Source organism: Perna viridis, chromosome 6 (genome assembly GCF_037379345.1).
Source record: "Perna viridis isolate PV_CMFRI_1.1 ecotype Kerala chromosome 6, ASM3737934v1, whole genome shotgun sequence".
NCBI lineage: Eukaryota > Metazoa > Mollusca > Bivalvia > Mytilida > Mytilidae > Perna > Perna viridis.
In genome coordinates, this window is record NC_142450.1 from 30840208 (window position 1) to 30857306 (window position 17099).

The 17099-nt window shown below is 31.9% G+C and overlaps 1 protein-coding gene across 1 annotated transcript in view; it reads right to left on the reverse strand.

Annotated features, from left to right (window-relative positions):
• Positions 1 to 6879: 6879 nt before the first annotated feature.
• Positions 6880 to 17099, reverse strand: part of LOC148614530 (pyrokinin-1 receptor-like) — a 33889-nt gene continuing 23669 nt past the window's right edge. The window contains exons 2-5 of the mRNA XM_088588678.1: positions 9356 to 9949; positions 8876 to 9007; positions 7941 to 8199; positions 6880 to 7557 (exon numbers count right to left, since the gene is read on the reverse strand). Of these exons, the coding sequence (XP_088444804.1) occupies positions 7539 to 7557; positions 7941 to 8199; positions 8876 to 9007; positions 9356 to 9949 (1004 nt within the window). The 3' untranslated portion in view covers positions 6880 to 7538. The remainder of the gene's footprint in view (positions 7558 to 7940; positions 8200 to 8875; positions 9008 to 9355; positions 9950 to 17099) is intronic.

The following is a 17099-nucleotide window of genomic DNA, read 5'->3' on the forward strand; positions in this document are numbered from 1 at the left end:
ACTCATAAAATTATTTTGTTGAAACGATGCAAATTTAAATAACAAAATGCACAAACAATCTTTTAAAAACATCTCCAATCAATTCTCAAAGGTAATACAACTGTCAAGCCAGCCAAGCTTATCTTTCTGAAATAAAGGTTGTTTCCTGAGATAGTATACTGGAAAATAGAAATTTCAAGAGTATCCACAATTAAAGTTATCCGTTATCATCAAAAACTATTTGAGATGGACGGAACTGTAGTACACGTAAGTGTACAAATATCATAAAGTTTGAATATTGAAATTGTGTAATATCTGCGATTCTGTCAATCCCAAATCCGTCACCACAACCACATGCACAACCATGATTACCTTCATCATGTTGGACTCGGGTACTTGCACCGGTCCGTCTCACAGTCAGATGCCACGCTATTTACCGCCTTCTCTGTCCTTCAGCTCATCTCAGAACTCTCAGACCCAGTCAAATCAGCTTGTTAACTCATGTTAATGAACATCCAGAATATTAATGTTTACATGCATCCACCGCCAAATTCCATGCCTGAATGACTCGTTTCGTGACGTAATAATACAGTAAAGGCGCTTGACAAGACTACTTGATATTTTTATTCAGGTGTAAAACACTTACCTTTTTCATTTATATTATTGTGATATGTGATTTTCACGATATAAAGTTCAAAATAAATAAAAAAAATACGTACTCATTTCAGCACCGATTGTCAACAATTTCTTCAGAAAAGTGTTTCGCCGGTTACGCAAAAAAGAAATACGTCAGTCCGCAACAGTAGTGTTGTATAAGAATCATTTTTCTGCATTAAATCAGAAAGGAAATACTGTTTAAGTCATTTCCATAAAATATTTAGGTAACAAATACATACAGAAAGCATTTTCTCCCGAATGTATTATTTTAAAATGAATGGGCAGACTCGCACGGATTTGCATGCCCATACTAATCCAAGATATTACTCCGCGCTGCGTCAATAGAGATGTAATAGGGGTAATTTTTGTAAACAACGTAAAAAGGCAATGTTACATGGATTAGGCTTAAACCAATATTTTTTTTTTCATTTGGAAGATAAATACAACAAAACCAGTGTCCTAGCATATCGAAAATATGGGTAACTCGGCGCAAAATCGGGGTAAATTGCTCGGCAAAGTCTCCCAAGACCTAGATAATTTCTCCAGTTAAATAATATAAAAACAATTAGCGGGCATATAAAATTCAGAAATTTCGTTGTAGTTTTACGATCCGAAAAATTGAACACATGATTCGACTAACTTAATAATTTATAAAAGTTGTCTTGATAAAACTAGCTTTTCATGTTTGTAATATTAATGTAGTCGACGAATGTAGCCAATATTTTCTTCATAAAAATATGTCACGAAATTATGTGTTTTGCTGTTTTTTACACAATAACGCTTCATTTTGCACCTTGTTTTTCCTGTGAAGTATGTACAGATTGCAAAACTGGTTGGAATCGAAGTAAGAAAATATTACGAAACCTCATTCAATACCTATGTATTACAATTATTTTCTAAAAAAATCAAAATTAATTCAAATTGCTTTTTAATATTTCCTGCCTTCGATTGTCCGATATGTCCATCAGCTTGCTTCGAACACGATCTTCTTCGGAAAGCACGATAGAAGTTCAAGTCCAGTACTTAAGTTTGGTTCACGTTGCTTGATTTGGTGTATTCGTTTTACTTTTTTTATAGTTGAGCGAGACTTTCTATACACTTCTGTTGTCTTTATGATGTTTCCGGCTATGCTTCGACCATGGATTTTACCTGGTTAAACAGTTACACGGTTCTAGCATGTTTTTTTTTGACAAAATATATCACAATCCTGCAAATACACCTGACAAATGAAACATATAATTTTGTGTTTCGTACTTTTATCATAAATGGCTTTAATGCACAAATCAGCTATGATTAATCGTGTTTGTTCTAACATGTAAATTTTTTTTATCTGACTTCAAAAGCTAAACAATATTTAATGAAATGAACCCGGTTAAAATTCCTTTTCAACACAAACTGTGGTCGTAACAGACATAACATAACTAAAATAGTCTTTTGATTGAATACGCACTTTGTTCACTATTGTAGTTGATAATAAACGAAAAAAAAATGAAATGTTGGTTTACCAATTTCATTTCAGGAAGAACATTTCTGACTACTTGTAGATATATGGCAGGGTCTTACTGATGAATTAGACAGTATCCAGGAAGTAAAATTAGAATAATAAGTAAATGTCTTTCAATATGTGATTTAGTAATGGAAATGAAAAGAAAATAACATTGATCAATAGATAGGTCAATGAACTTTAGAACTCCTGCGGATTGATTTGGTAAAGAATTATGCGCAATGAATCGAAATTTTGTCATAATAAAAATAAAATTTCATTGTGACATGATCAAAGTCTTCAAGGGGATATGTATTTGCTGTTAAGTGGTAAGAAAGGGAATATTTTCCTTTTGTGACTTTTATATATTATTTTGGTTATTTTATGTTTTTCTTTGTTGTGTTTTCCATGTCTGGTCTTCGTCCCTAGATTACATTCTTTTGATTTCCGCTAGAATCTTGGTAACCTTGATAACTCTTTCATAATAATCGTGATAAATATTATGCTTTTATGATGGAAAAGTCAGTATAGCTGAAGGTTGTATATCAAAAATACTAATAAATTATGTTTAAAAAAGAAGGTATAACTGAAAGTAAAAAAAAAAACGAAAATCATTAAGCATGTCAAAGATCGGAAAACAAAGATAACATACGACGACAGACGGTACATACAAAGGTACAAAGATATTAAAAAAACATAATAAAACAACAATGAAGACCAGGGAAAAACTCAGATGTTCCGAGAAAAAAAGCACCTCCATAGTCAGTCAGTATCGCTAAATGCAAAGTTACATTATAAGCTTCTTGCAAATCTCTAATTTAACATTTTTTACGTATGGATAGATTTGTCTATGATTTAGCTGTTGCCTTACACTATCCATGGAAAATATTTCAACGATTCTGACGTCGGCATTGTCTCCGTGTATTTAAAAGGGAAATTAAAGGAACCACGATTTGAATCATAAAACAAAAAAAAACCTTGAATATAATCATGTGATAATGACAAGTCAAGAAAAATAGACGCACACAGCGAATAACATGGAGCACACACACACACACATACACACACGCAAATGGTGGATGAGTAACCTTCCTATTTTGTTTGATTTTGTTGTACTGTCGGGGAAGTTAGTGAAGTTTTAACTTTCAACTGCATATTGACGTTCGAAATATATCTTTGTAACCCAAGCCTCTTTCGTATTAAATATTTTGTTCACTAATTTTAAATCCTGATAATTCATGTGGCACGTTTTGCAGAAAATTTAAAATCTACGTTTGGGTGAAAACTTATGAAAACAGCAAGTGTTGAAGTCCTTATATTCGCGTGCTATAAAGCCACATCACGACTATAAGTGAAATAAGGAAATAAGAATTATATGCACTATAAATTGAATGATAAGGAAGCCTACCAAAAGATTTTCTAATAATGTTTGCTCCAGAAAGGAGAGACAGGAAACTCGCAGTTGGATATATCGGAGATCACTGTATCACATTTCACATCTTGTAACAAAAGTGCATTTAAAGTATCATCATTAAACTATATATCAAACAGTAATTGCAATAGGGCTTGGAGATTTATTTGGTTTTTATAAAGTAAATTGGTGTTTAAGGCAATGAATGGAACCATATCGGATGCAATCATAGAACGACATCAGATCATAACTTTACATAGAAGTAATAAAGTACAATTAAACTGACTGACATTTCAATACGTTGTTTTGTTATACAAAGTGTCTTTATATAGGAAATGAGTTTGTCTGAAGTTTGTTTACGTATCCTACGTGCAATATAACTTCAATCGTTTTTTTTTTCTGAATTTACTTCCCTGTTACTTTCCAGTAATTTCATATTGGCAAATACTGTACGTAAATGTTGTCTTTTTTTTTAATCTTTACGACTTATAATGATGTAGAAATGCATGAAAAACATAAAACATTTATTCTTCTTAATATGGAACAAGAGTTAATTTTGGTCTTTTCCCATAAATTCCGTATACAACCTTTTGTAGCTGACCACAACTATGCGGAAATGGATTACTTCAGCACTGAATAGGTTGTCACTGAAAAAAGTATAAGCCAAAATAAAGTAAATATGCAATATAAAAATGGAACCAAATTATACTCTTCCCCAAGGCATGTTTCATTAGCAGATTTTCAAAAAAATCAGTAGACGGGATGTTAGATGAATGATGGAAGAGTAATGAAGCGAACCAAGTTTATAGCTGTAATCAAACGAATGTAATGCAGGGACAAAATCCAGACATGGAAGAATAATCAGGGAACCAAAGTTAAAGCCGTAATCAAAAGAATGTAATCCAGGGACAAAGACCAGACATGGAAAACAGATATACACAACAAAGATAATAAAGTAACTAAAATCATACATACAAAGTAACAAAAGCAAATGAGCAACTCGGACTCAACTAAAAACTGGAAGCATTGAAAGAATTCAAACCGTGGATTCATATGACTATGCCATACCAAAACTGTTCTAAAGCATCGAAAGGTAAATAGGAGACTAATATGTAACACTTGTATACTATTTTTATCCGGTAGATATTCCACATTCTAAACGATAACAAAAACATTCCTCATTTTTTATCCTAAGTATAATCATGTTAATTAAAGCAGACACTTTTCTATGCAGTTCCAATGCAATGAATAAGTAAGATGTTGTTCTATAAGATGTGTGAACGGACAGACACTCACGGTAATTACAATCATAAGACTGTTTGAACAAATGTTTAAAGAATCAACGTTAGAAAGTTTTGCATTCAGTTGTGGAAACAAAAATACGAATCATATATGTTGCAAACTTTTGATTTGATTTGAAACACGTGTTTCAAGGAGTACCTTTCGTTAGCAGCATTAAAATCAATTATACAGGAAGATCTAAATCCAAACACTAATCGTGTAAAGAAATACTAAACACCAAAAAGTACAGAAATAGGAAGACAAATCAATCACCAAGAGGTTCTACCAAGTGTAATACCCGGAATGAAGCCAGGGTGTTTAATGTATTCAGAAATTCTGTAATACTGCAAATTTTGAAGAATAAGATATGATAAAAGTCGGGGTCAGACAAGTCTAAATATATAATTCGTTAATACTTTCGTGAACCTTTGGTCCACCAGGGACACAAAAAAATTGCTATGGTGCTAAATACCAATTGAGTGTTAAAATATTTGCTTAGTTTAGCACAGACGTATAAATTTTGTTTATTGATATCGGAGTCCTTACACTGTTTTTGTTATCAATTAACCTTTGATCAATTGAAGGAAAAAAACAAGCAAACGTGCAGTAAGATTAAAAACAAAATCCCCGTGATTACATAATATTAATTTATTCGTTCATACATACAAGTATCGTTCGATTGCCATAGAGAGAGATCTTTCCGTATTTTCCAGTTTAATTTTTTGAATCATATAATACATCTGCGAATGTCGGTATCTGTAATTTTAATGAATAATTTTATTTTAATACCTTGGCTCATTACCACCAATGTGATAGTTCATTTTACTACCCATTTATAATAAGTAAATCCCTGAATGCAGGGCTGCAAAGGTACCTTAAAACGCCGGACACGATTTAACTGTTGACATTGATATTTGGTTTTCATAGAACTGACGCAAATTCATCTTCGTCCAATCATTAGCTTATCATTCCATAATTGGGATGTCATTAAGAGATCTATCTTTTAATGGATATTTGATGTTTTTGGTTTGTTTTGTGTTATCATATAAAATACATCCGAAGAAACGAGACAGCTTCCTGGAAATTATCCTTATTTTTCGATACAAGAGCATAAGAATGACATTTAGGACAAATGGAATTTGTAAATGGTCCGACCTTGAGACATCCCGTCGTTTTACTCGAGAGACTTCCTGATAGGTGAGTTCCTTCTTAATGTAACGAGACATGTGTAATAACCTTAGGAACGTTGGTGTTATAAATAAATTGATTACCGCTTCAAAAAAAAAAAAAAAAAAAAAAAAAAAAAAAAAAAACAATGAACAAGGGAACAAAGGTTATAGCGCGGTATTCAAAAGAATGCAATCCAGGGACAAAGACCAGACATGCAAGACAGCAACACACAACAAAGAACATAGAGTAACTAAAATAATACATACAAAGTTACAAAAGCAAATGAGCAACTCAGACTCCACTAAAAACTGGGAGCATGGTCCAGGTGCACCGGTAGGGTATGCGTCCTCCGAGCTCGAACGACAGCATCACAACACATGGTCATTAATATGAAACTGAAACAGCAATAAATCGTAAAATGGAATATATGGTATGAACAATATCTTCCAAAAATAAATTGTCCTCTGCTTTGTTTTTTATGTGGAATTTTTTGTAATATTTTTCTGTCGAGAACGATGGCCATTTTTATTATATATTTTGGATTTGATGAATATAATGCAAGATAGAAAATAAAGCGAAAACAGAAAGTAAAAAAAAATTAGTATCTTGTATTTACCTTGGTGAAAGCAGCTGGCTAGTGGATATGATAATTTGCGGGAATATAATTGAACGCGATGATAGGGAAGAATTTTGAGAGTTCAGAATTTATTGATACTATACGACAATATATAATTAGTACAAAATACATGTTTTTCTAACTTCCTTTGCACAATGTACTATGTATGTTTCGTCAAAACGTTTACATATAAGCAGTAATGCGGCTTTGTAAGAACACGTGATTTGCTTTTTTTATGGTGCACGAAGTGACGAAAAAAAACATATTTAGCATAAGATTTATTTGAATCTAATTAACTACACATAAAATAGAGAAAATATATTCTTTCTTATGGTTTTATCTCTTCTTGGTGAAATTAATCATAGATAAGAACGAAATAGGTATTTAATTCAGCACATGATGGCGATATTGAGATTGTCACTACGGCCGTTGATAGCTAATATGTGGTCTTTAATGCTTATCTGCACGTCACAGATATCCAATCCTAGGAAATATCCCGTATATCAATCTGATTAAAAGTTTAAAAGCTGATATTTAATTACATATCTTAATCATGTGACTCATCCCAAAACCGTATGGTTATGTCGTTTAAGTGTCATGTTAAAGTCAGTAGCTTCACTTTGACATCATCAGTAGTATCAATTAAGCCATTAAATAGGTTTTCTGCCCTTTCGGCTTCTGCGATGACACGCTGGATATCAAAACTATCTAATAACAATTCATGATTTCAAGAAAGTAGTTAAAACGAAGTTAATGCTTTTTTTGTACTTTTGTAACGAGTACACAAAGCATTTTATGCTTGTTATAAAATTATTCACACTGGCTATTACATTTCACACCATGCAATAGATGCAGTTCCTTTACATTCACTGATCATTTGAACAAGCCATGATAAGTTTGCCAAGTTTTCCATTCCGTATGAGTTGAAGCAGGTACAAGCTTTAAACATGATGTCTATGTCTGCAAATTAAAATTAATGCAAGTATTATTATTTTCAAGTCGTAGAAAATATGATATTGTGCATGAAATGTTACAAATGTTATAATGTTACAATATCGGCTTTTTCCGGGTTTTTTTGTTGACAGTATTGTTAATACTGCCGAATTTCGTTTGTCAATAGAGAAATACTGACCCATTGGTTTTGATTAGCATTGAACAAATGAATAGAAATATCTAGTGACGGTAGTTCTACAATATGCCAATACTATTTTTTAAAATTTTATTTGAATATTAGGTATAAAATAAACATGGTACATCGTTTGAGTTTTACTTGTAATTTGCTTGTAAAAAGCTCTTGATTAACATTGGTAACTATCATCATGAATGAAATACTATACAATTACACTGAAATGTCTGCCACCGACATCTCTTGAAGGGTGGACGACCTTGTGCTGGTCAACATGCCGTTACGTGATATCCTGCTGTAGGAATATTGTGACGGTCGGTCTCTGTACGTACCATTACCAAACAAACTTGACTTTGAATTAATGTCTTTTTTAAAGAAGCATTTACATAATGTCTTTTTGGAGGCTTGTCTGAATTTCTTTGACATCAAGTTGTACAGGATTGGATTAACTGTGGCACTAACAAAGTATAGTACACCTAAAAAAGATCGTGTAAAATTGACAGTGTATAAATCTTTCAAAATCGGAAAGTCAAGTCAAATAAAAAGCTAAATATGTGAACACAATAAAAAGTTAAAAGAATTGACAAACATGACATAAAAAAAAACAAAACAAAACAAAAAAAAAAAAAATTAAACATAAACAAATAGCGTTTAAAATATGGAATGCATTATACAGCAGTCTTAATGTACCATTTCATTTTACAAGAACTTAATGTAATATAAGGAGACAAGAATATGAGTACAAAAATGGTGTTTCTACGGATACTATTTGTCTGAAATACGTAACTTAATAGAACTGCGAAATCAAACAAGTTAAGTGCTAACATATTAGTGGGATTATTTAGATTTGTTATCTCTCAAAATCAATTTATGTCAACAAGTTCATCAGTTTAAACAAACACCAAATTCATGTTTTATATAACTATCTTGTCAAAAAAACAAAAACAAAAACAAAAATTAATAAAAAAATAAAATAAAATAAATTAAGTATTTGAAAAACCGGAATCTTGTTATAGTGGGAAGAAAATTCAATAAAAACTGTCCATAAATTTTGTACGCTTTGGTAGACGACATCCTTGCATGTTAGATACCCATTTGAATTAGAAAATCCTTAGGAAACAAATTGTACTTCAGCACGTTCCCGGTCATTACCTGATATGTAAAACAATGTTGTCTGTATCATATGGAGCTGGGGTGTCCAATCTTCTAACGGTATATACAACGTCATTAATCTCTGTGACTGGAAAGGCGCCCAACACAGGAAAAAGGCTATTACCACTGCAACTGTAATGACAACATAATGTGGATATTGTACCATAAATCATGTGCCTAAATTATCAAAATACAGCTACAAATTGTAAGTATGCATGCAAATCGTTCAAATGCTAGTGAGGTATGCATTTTATTATTTACCATTAACAGTGATTGTTTTTTAGTAGAAAAGAAATAATTCTTAGTTTTCTTCATCCCTATCATGTTGATTCTATAAATATACACATTCTCTGTTGTAAATATCATAATCTTTTTCAAACAAGTTTAGATAGTATGTAATCACATATAAAATGTTTGTTAGTAGTCGCCCTTTCTATATTTGATTGATTTGTTGATATTTAACATAACATTCAAACCTACCAAGCATTTTTAGCACCGATTTTCTGGCCTTTGTTGGGTCATAACATTGGTTACTGTTACGTTGTCCAATAGATGTTTTTGTTGAAGTGCTCATTTTACTGGATCTGGCGAAACTTCTATTATGATCTCCAATCATGTCTGAGCGATATAACGTCACACCAATTAACACGTACATTACAAGAATTATTGTCATTGGCAGCAAGAAAAAAGCAAAAGCAGATGTTTGAAACATGTATCTCATCTTGTCTTGATTTTCAAAAGGAATGTTACACACAAGCGATTCTTCGATTGGTTCTCCTGTATTTGGATCAGTCAAATAATAGAATATTCTTCCATACAAGGCGTAGGGCAGCGCAAAACAAAACGCCGCAAACCAGACGACAAGAATGACTTTTAATGACCTTGAAAGACTAGACATGCTCTGAAATCTCATTGGATGACAAATGGCAGCATATCGTTCAACAGTAAATGCAGTTATCGTCAAAACAGACACATAAGCTGTGCCTTCCTGTATGTAAGATTTAAGAATACAAAATGCTGCTCCAAATCGAAACGGGTAAGCTTCCCATATGCTGTATACCTCTGGTGGCCATGCTAAAATAGAAAAGATTTAATTTACAGTTTAAAATGCTAAACACTCAACAATCACAGCTTATCTTTGAAACTTTGAAGAAATTAAAATATTTTTGTAAAGTGTAGATTTAGGCATTTATGTACATCAAATACCATAAAGAAGAACGCTGGTTTATTGAGAAAGGTCTTCCAACAACTTGTTTTATGATAATTTTGAAAAGTTGGGAAATGCAAAATTAATAACTATTGTATGATTATAATTAGAAATTCAGATACAAAATACTTTGTTTCATGCGCGCATTTAGGCCATATTTTTTGGATTTTGATGTATTTGAACCATCCCACTGCAATCTTATAAACTTAAATAACAAAAGAGCGTATAAAGGGTTATGAAGTTCATTGCAAAACAATATTTAATTCTAAACTTCAGAAAGAACAGTGCATGTAACAGTTATAACCAGAATTGATAATTAATCGATCGATAATAAATTAATTTGAGATAAATACTGTAATCTGATTGTTTAAATAATTTTGTTATATCCCAATGAATAAAAAAATATTGACACGCCCCATTCAGTTAAATTCAGAGCTACTTTTCTCATGTTTAAAGGTAACAATATGTTTTAAAATTAATTCATAAGAATTGGCAATAATAAAAAAAATGTCTATTGAAAGAATAATCAAGGGAACCAAGGTTATAGAGGTAATGAATGATTGATTAATTGGTGGGGTTTAACATCCACGCAGCAATATTTCAGATATATTCAGACGATAAACATGAAATGGATGATAAAATGAACATGAAATGATGAAGAAATGAAAAAGAGGGATGGGACACAAGGTTGATAGGGTCGAAAAATCTTGATTGCCACTAGAAAATGGGAAGGATGGGTAAGTTTGGGCACTTTAGCCTCCTGTGGCGGAGCGCAAAGGTTCCTACTCCTATCGAATACCACAGGGTTCTTTAACGTGCGAGGAACGTGACATCTTTCCCAACACGGTGCACCACTATGGTTTGCGGTCAGGTTTTCCGTATTATAGACAACCCCAGCATGTAACACGCCAGGAGTACCCCATTCCACCACCTGACGCACACATCCCAGTTGCTCTGTGGGCAGAGTATAGCGGTTATTAAAAAGTAATCAAGGGAACCAAGTTTATAGCGGTAATCAAAAGAATACAATCCAGGGACAAAGACCAGACATGGAAAACAGACATACAAGGAACATAACGTAACTAAAATAATAGATAGAAAGTAAATGAGCAACTCGGACCCCACTAAAAACTTAGAGCATGGACCAGGTGCACCGGTTGGGTAAGCGTCCTCTGCTTTTCTAGAAACAATCGCCGTGTTGCTCATAAAAAGTCAAGTCCGGGGTAGAGAATCGAGAAAAGGAAAACTATGACCCATTGAATAAATCCGTTTTCATGGTGCAGATAGATACACCATAACGATCCACGAGTTCATGATGACGACCATAAAACTTCTGTAGTGATGACTTCAATCTTGTAGCAACATAACCCTGTTATAAAAGCATATTTGTTACAGGTCTAGTGCGATACAAAAAGTCTGCGTAGTTTCAGCAAGCTCTGTAGACATGTGCATATTTCGTTTATATTGCACCTCGCGCAATTAGCAATATGCACATGGGAAATTTATGTTATTAATCAATAAACAAAATTTTTACTATTGCCAATTCTTAAGAAATTTGGTATTAAGGTTAGAGTTATATTTAACATTATTATACGACTTATTACTCATATGTGTAGAAATAATTTCAAAGTGTAAATATCAATTCAAGAATTCAATGGAAACAAACACGAGCTGTTTTGAAGTAAATTGTACAAATGTATCCATATTATCAATGTAAGCAGTGGAAAGCTTTTAATAGTAATGAACATGTCTTTTTCACAGTCATAATAAATATTCTGACAAAATCTATGTTCATATTATCTATTAGATTAAATTTCAATGGATAGTTTAATGACTTGTATAAAACATATTTTAATTATTGATGACATTAATTTCAATTTCTAAATATTGTTTAGGAGTGCTCAATCCCAAATGCAGTAGATACATTGGATAAAGTTGCCAAGAACTTTCAATAAATTATAATGGTCTACTTTGCCTTTGTAATCCAAGTAGCCACATAAAGCACATTACCTCTCCATGAAAGTAACCTATCGCAGCGATACTTGAAAAACTGGAAATTAAGACAAATTTGACATATCTGCATATCTTACTAAATTTACTCTGACCTAAAATATTTTTGAAACAAATAACCGAATAAGGAAAAGGTGTAATGTAATTTTATAGGGAGAAATGACTCGCTTCTATATTAAATTGATATTGAGAAATCTAATTTTTGAATTAAAATTTATTACCCGTCGGAAAAAATATCACTGGGGGAGTAATTAATCATGATATTGCTCTGTCTAACCAATCTTATCTATTCCTTGTTTCTAATTATACCTAGAACATAATATATTTTAGTAAAGTTTTTTCATGGTCACATCGATATAATGATTTATAGTATTTGTTCATGCGACTAATTGATATAGTGCCTTTCGAATTATTTATAAAAAAAACAGACGGCGTGTAAAAGAAGACTATTTACTTCTTTTCCCAAATGAACACTCTAACAAATCAGTAAAAGACAACATCCACAACTTGGAGCCAAAAATAATACTATATATGATTGGTTTTTATCTGAGACAATGAGTATGATATAAGTATGTAAAATATATCTTTTATAAAGTCTAACATCAATTAACCAGATCTTAAGGAAATCATAAAATGTTTAAGGAAGGCCAGAAATTTGCTATTTTCTGTCCATACAAATATTTTGAATGTACAGGATTTCTAGTTGGTTCATGGCGACCAAATATCTTAAACTTAAGTGTGATGATGTATCTGAGATATATCGTGGCAATTTTCTGTCCTGTTGAAAATACTTATTTGATATGTTTATGTAGTAAAATGTAAATTATGATCTAACGTATGAAACCGAATTTCATCCAAATGTTAACATGCTTACCATGTTTTTACCAAATTAATTATAATTATCAGAAGTACCTGATAATCCGCTTAAATGAAAGTAATGCGCAATCACGGTTTTTCCGATTAAACATCGTCATGTGTTTAAATTCACCTTTTCGTCTAGGAGATGCTGATGCCTCATTCACTTTCTAACTTACTCTGCAATCACTAGCATTTACAACATAAATTTCTTTAATAACCTACGTGATATTTTTATCGATAGGATAGCATTTGTGCTTCCTGACATAGGACTTTAGTAATAGGAAATTCGTCAATATGATCAGATATTCAAAACGGGAAGGGACCCCAACACGTGGTTTGGGACAGAAAAAAAAGAAGGGACCAAGGTGTTGGCGTGGAGATCAATTTCCAACAGGGAACAGCAGAAGGGTCTTTATGAAAAAAATCGACAAATGAACTTTTTAAAGGTTTTTTCCTAAAGATTTAACCTTGCATTATAATGGACCAAGGGTAGCAACTTATGCTAAAATATTGAAATGAGCGACGGTTGATATTTTGATAGTGAAAGAAAAAAAACACAGAGTTGCCAGGCCTTTCCGATGTCACCCACTGTCTAATTTGAGAATTTCTCCAGGAGGCTTATCATCGAACAAGGAAGAAATCTTGTTTATTGGGTCTAATCATCTTTCAGCAAAGGTACTTGTAACTAGCAGCAACCTACTCCCACTGAGGAGATGCTTCAATCAAGACATCAAATTTTTCTTTGTAAAGCTTTCTTGTTCAATTACCGTTCCTTTTAATTAATTGGTACAAAATCCGTTCATTGACAATTACAAGTTTTATCTCAGACGGTTTGTCCACCTACGTGAAAAAACACAATTCCGATTGATTACCTGAAATAATCTTAAGTTTTCAAATTATTTGAAAAATAATGCTATATCATAAATTGGTTCTAATTGACAAAATAAGTCGCAAATATATTGCAATATTTTTGTGATGCATTTTTTGTACCCGAACTTCCTTTGCAAATTTTTCATGTAAAAGGTACTTATTTTAGACAAGTTGAACCCGGCTATTTGTTTGGTGATGGCGGGCGGGCGTGCAGGCATGTGGGTGTGCGTCAACATTGGTTGGCGGACGATAACTAGGAAAGCATATATTTGATTTAAATCAAATTTTGGGATATTGCTACATACAAGGTAAGTGAGTATTGATTTCGTGGAATTTCGTTTAAGGGCAAGGTCACAGCGGCCAAAAAACTAAAAAGAAGAATAATGAATCAGTGAACAATAGCCACCTTCAAAAGGTAAAAAGGAACTAAATACAAATAAAATATAAATAAAATATAAAAATATTGCAAAATATGAGCCTAATTTTCGGCCTTATGCCTTCGTCAGGGACAAAAAAGTATTGAGGAGAAAACTGTCAATCCCCATCACAGAGACAAAAAATCTAAATAAACTGTTTAAGTTAAACTTTGATTCAAACCAAACGTTAGGATAATATTATATGCCAGATAAGTGAGGTACAGATTGATTTGGGAAAAGTTTTGTCCAGGTTAAGTATGCCACAAAACAGAACGCAATTTGCATTAAGATTTAGAATTTAGACAATTACATCTGATTGAAACGGAACTCTGGAATATTGTTATATACCAGATATATAAAAACACTATTGCTGTGGGGGAAGTTCATTCACAGTCAAGGTCGCAGTTGTAAAACAACTTTTTTTATCAAATAGGGACGCAACTCGGCTGGTGCACCCTGGTGCATTTCGATTCTTTTGCAGCAAAACAAAAAAATTTAAAATTCATTAATACGATTTGCCTTTATCCCCCCTTCCCACGCTAAAAAGAAAAAAAAAAAAGTCAACTAATACAAACACACTTATAATGATAAAAATAAAAATGAGGAACAATCCAAAAGAAATAAAATTCATTTCAAACAATCATTACACGATACCTTGTCATCAATTTGGGATTGGACTTTTTATATATTACCGACGTATTAATGGTCTATTGATCCTAAGGTAAAACAATGTTCGTAAAGTAATACCCTAAGAAAACGAAAATCATCACATTACGCAAATAGTCATTTCATCGATGTTCGTCGTGTGCTTAAATGTTTGTATAGATTCAGTAATTTGTTGATTATGTAATGTAGCTAAAAGAAACACGTCCATATTGGCGTTAAAAGCGCAGTTTGTGAAGACCTTATCGCAGTTTCCTACACAGCAATTTACAATTAATCATACTTCATTTTATGGCTTAATCAAATAAAATGAAATCAACCATATTTTTTTTTGTGTTGCGCAACATATTGTATTGTAAGGCGTTCTAGATAATGTCAATGCTGTCAATAATCTGTCATTAAAGATGTGTGTTAGCATTGCCGTGGTTTCGTAATATAGATAGCTGTTTTCACCACTGAAAGGAAGTAATCAGACATAAAGGAAACGAACAGTCAGTTTAAGTGTTTATAAAGAACGAATAAAGTTGATCATGGAGTAAATGAGAAACCCTTTACTCAAAAAGTATTCATGTCGACTAAGATATAGATACACAAAAAAATATATTATGATATTTAAATGTAAAACAATATAATACTTTCGTCTGGCTTGTTTTTAAAATTGATACACACATATTCGCACATATGTATATAAGCATTTTAAAGTATTATACAAAGGAGCTTTATAAATTAAAAAAAAAAAACAAACAAAAAACGGTTAAATTGTTCGATTCTGAGGTTTGTCATCTAACTAAGATTATCTATATTAGTGCTTTAATGTTAAATATGACAGAGAATTTTGTACGAATGCAAAACAGCCTAGAAAATCGTCAGTTTGTGATATAATTTTGCTAGATTTAGTTAGGGGTTTTTGGTGAAGTCCGAAATGCTCACTTGCTTTTATCTCTTTATACGTGTTATTTTGGTTACTTCACGTTCTTTGTTGTGTGTGTGTTTGTTTGTTTTTTTTTCTGCTCTAATCTCGGTTCCTTTGATTACTCTTTGTTAAAAACAACAAAGAACAAAAAACAAAAACAAAACACACAAAAGAAAAACAAAAAAAATGTAAATAAAGAAAATAAAAATAAACAAATATTTTATACATAACATATCGGAGGTCGTTAGTAGCAACATGAGAAATCAGCGATTAGATAAAATACTTGTGTATTTGAAATGCCTAAGCACTGTTAAATACGCTTCAAGACAAAATATCACTATATAACATGCAAAACAAATAGCTGATCTTATTAAGATTCAATAATTGACTTGATATTAATCAATACATTAGCATTACTATACAGTATCAACTCTATATATCTGTTGGCAATGGTAACAATTGTTTCATCTTATATCTTCATAATACGAGGGAATACATTATTGCCGTAATGATGCAATAAATATTATCATTTATATTAAGTTTAATTACAATGTATATTTCAAGGATCTACAAGACTTTATATTTTGATCATATAACAATATCTCTTATTTTCTAATAATCCAAGTTTATAGACGTGTTCCATCCAAGAAATCCCAAAAAAAAAGGAATTAATTATATAAATGATTTATTTGAAGTGCCTGAATGCATTTTATGTATCTCGGAAACTAAAACAGTGTAAAATCATAAAATTAAAAAGTCATTAAATACCCTTTTATCTGCGTAACATGGATAGCAGATATAGTACACAATATTAAAGTCTATACAAGTGATTATCAAAGGAAAATTTGCACAAAAAGCCTTTACTTGTCTTTGATATATACAATAAAAAAAAACACCAAGTTTATACAATACACAAGAACAGCACCAATTAACCAGATTAAGGTAATTATCATAACAATACCATAGAACAAATAAAGTGTCAAACTTAATCAGAAACAGTGTTAAAAGAATAAAACTACCGGGAACCACTGCTATCATTAAAGTTGTTTTAAGATATAATGGCATTAAGTACACTCGCAAAATTATTTCACATTATTTTCAAATGCATTTGACGTGATGTTTTAACCTGATATGAACAAATGAAATTTGTTACAAAGTTAACGAGAATGTCGTGTGAAAATCTCAAGAATTCCATCTGAAGTTGACGTAAATTTCATGTGAAGCCCGATTTATATGAATTTCTCGTGAACAATATCTGCCTGTGTACATAATAAAGAAAATGTATAT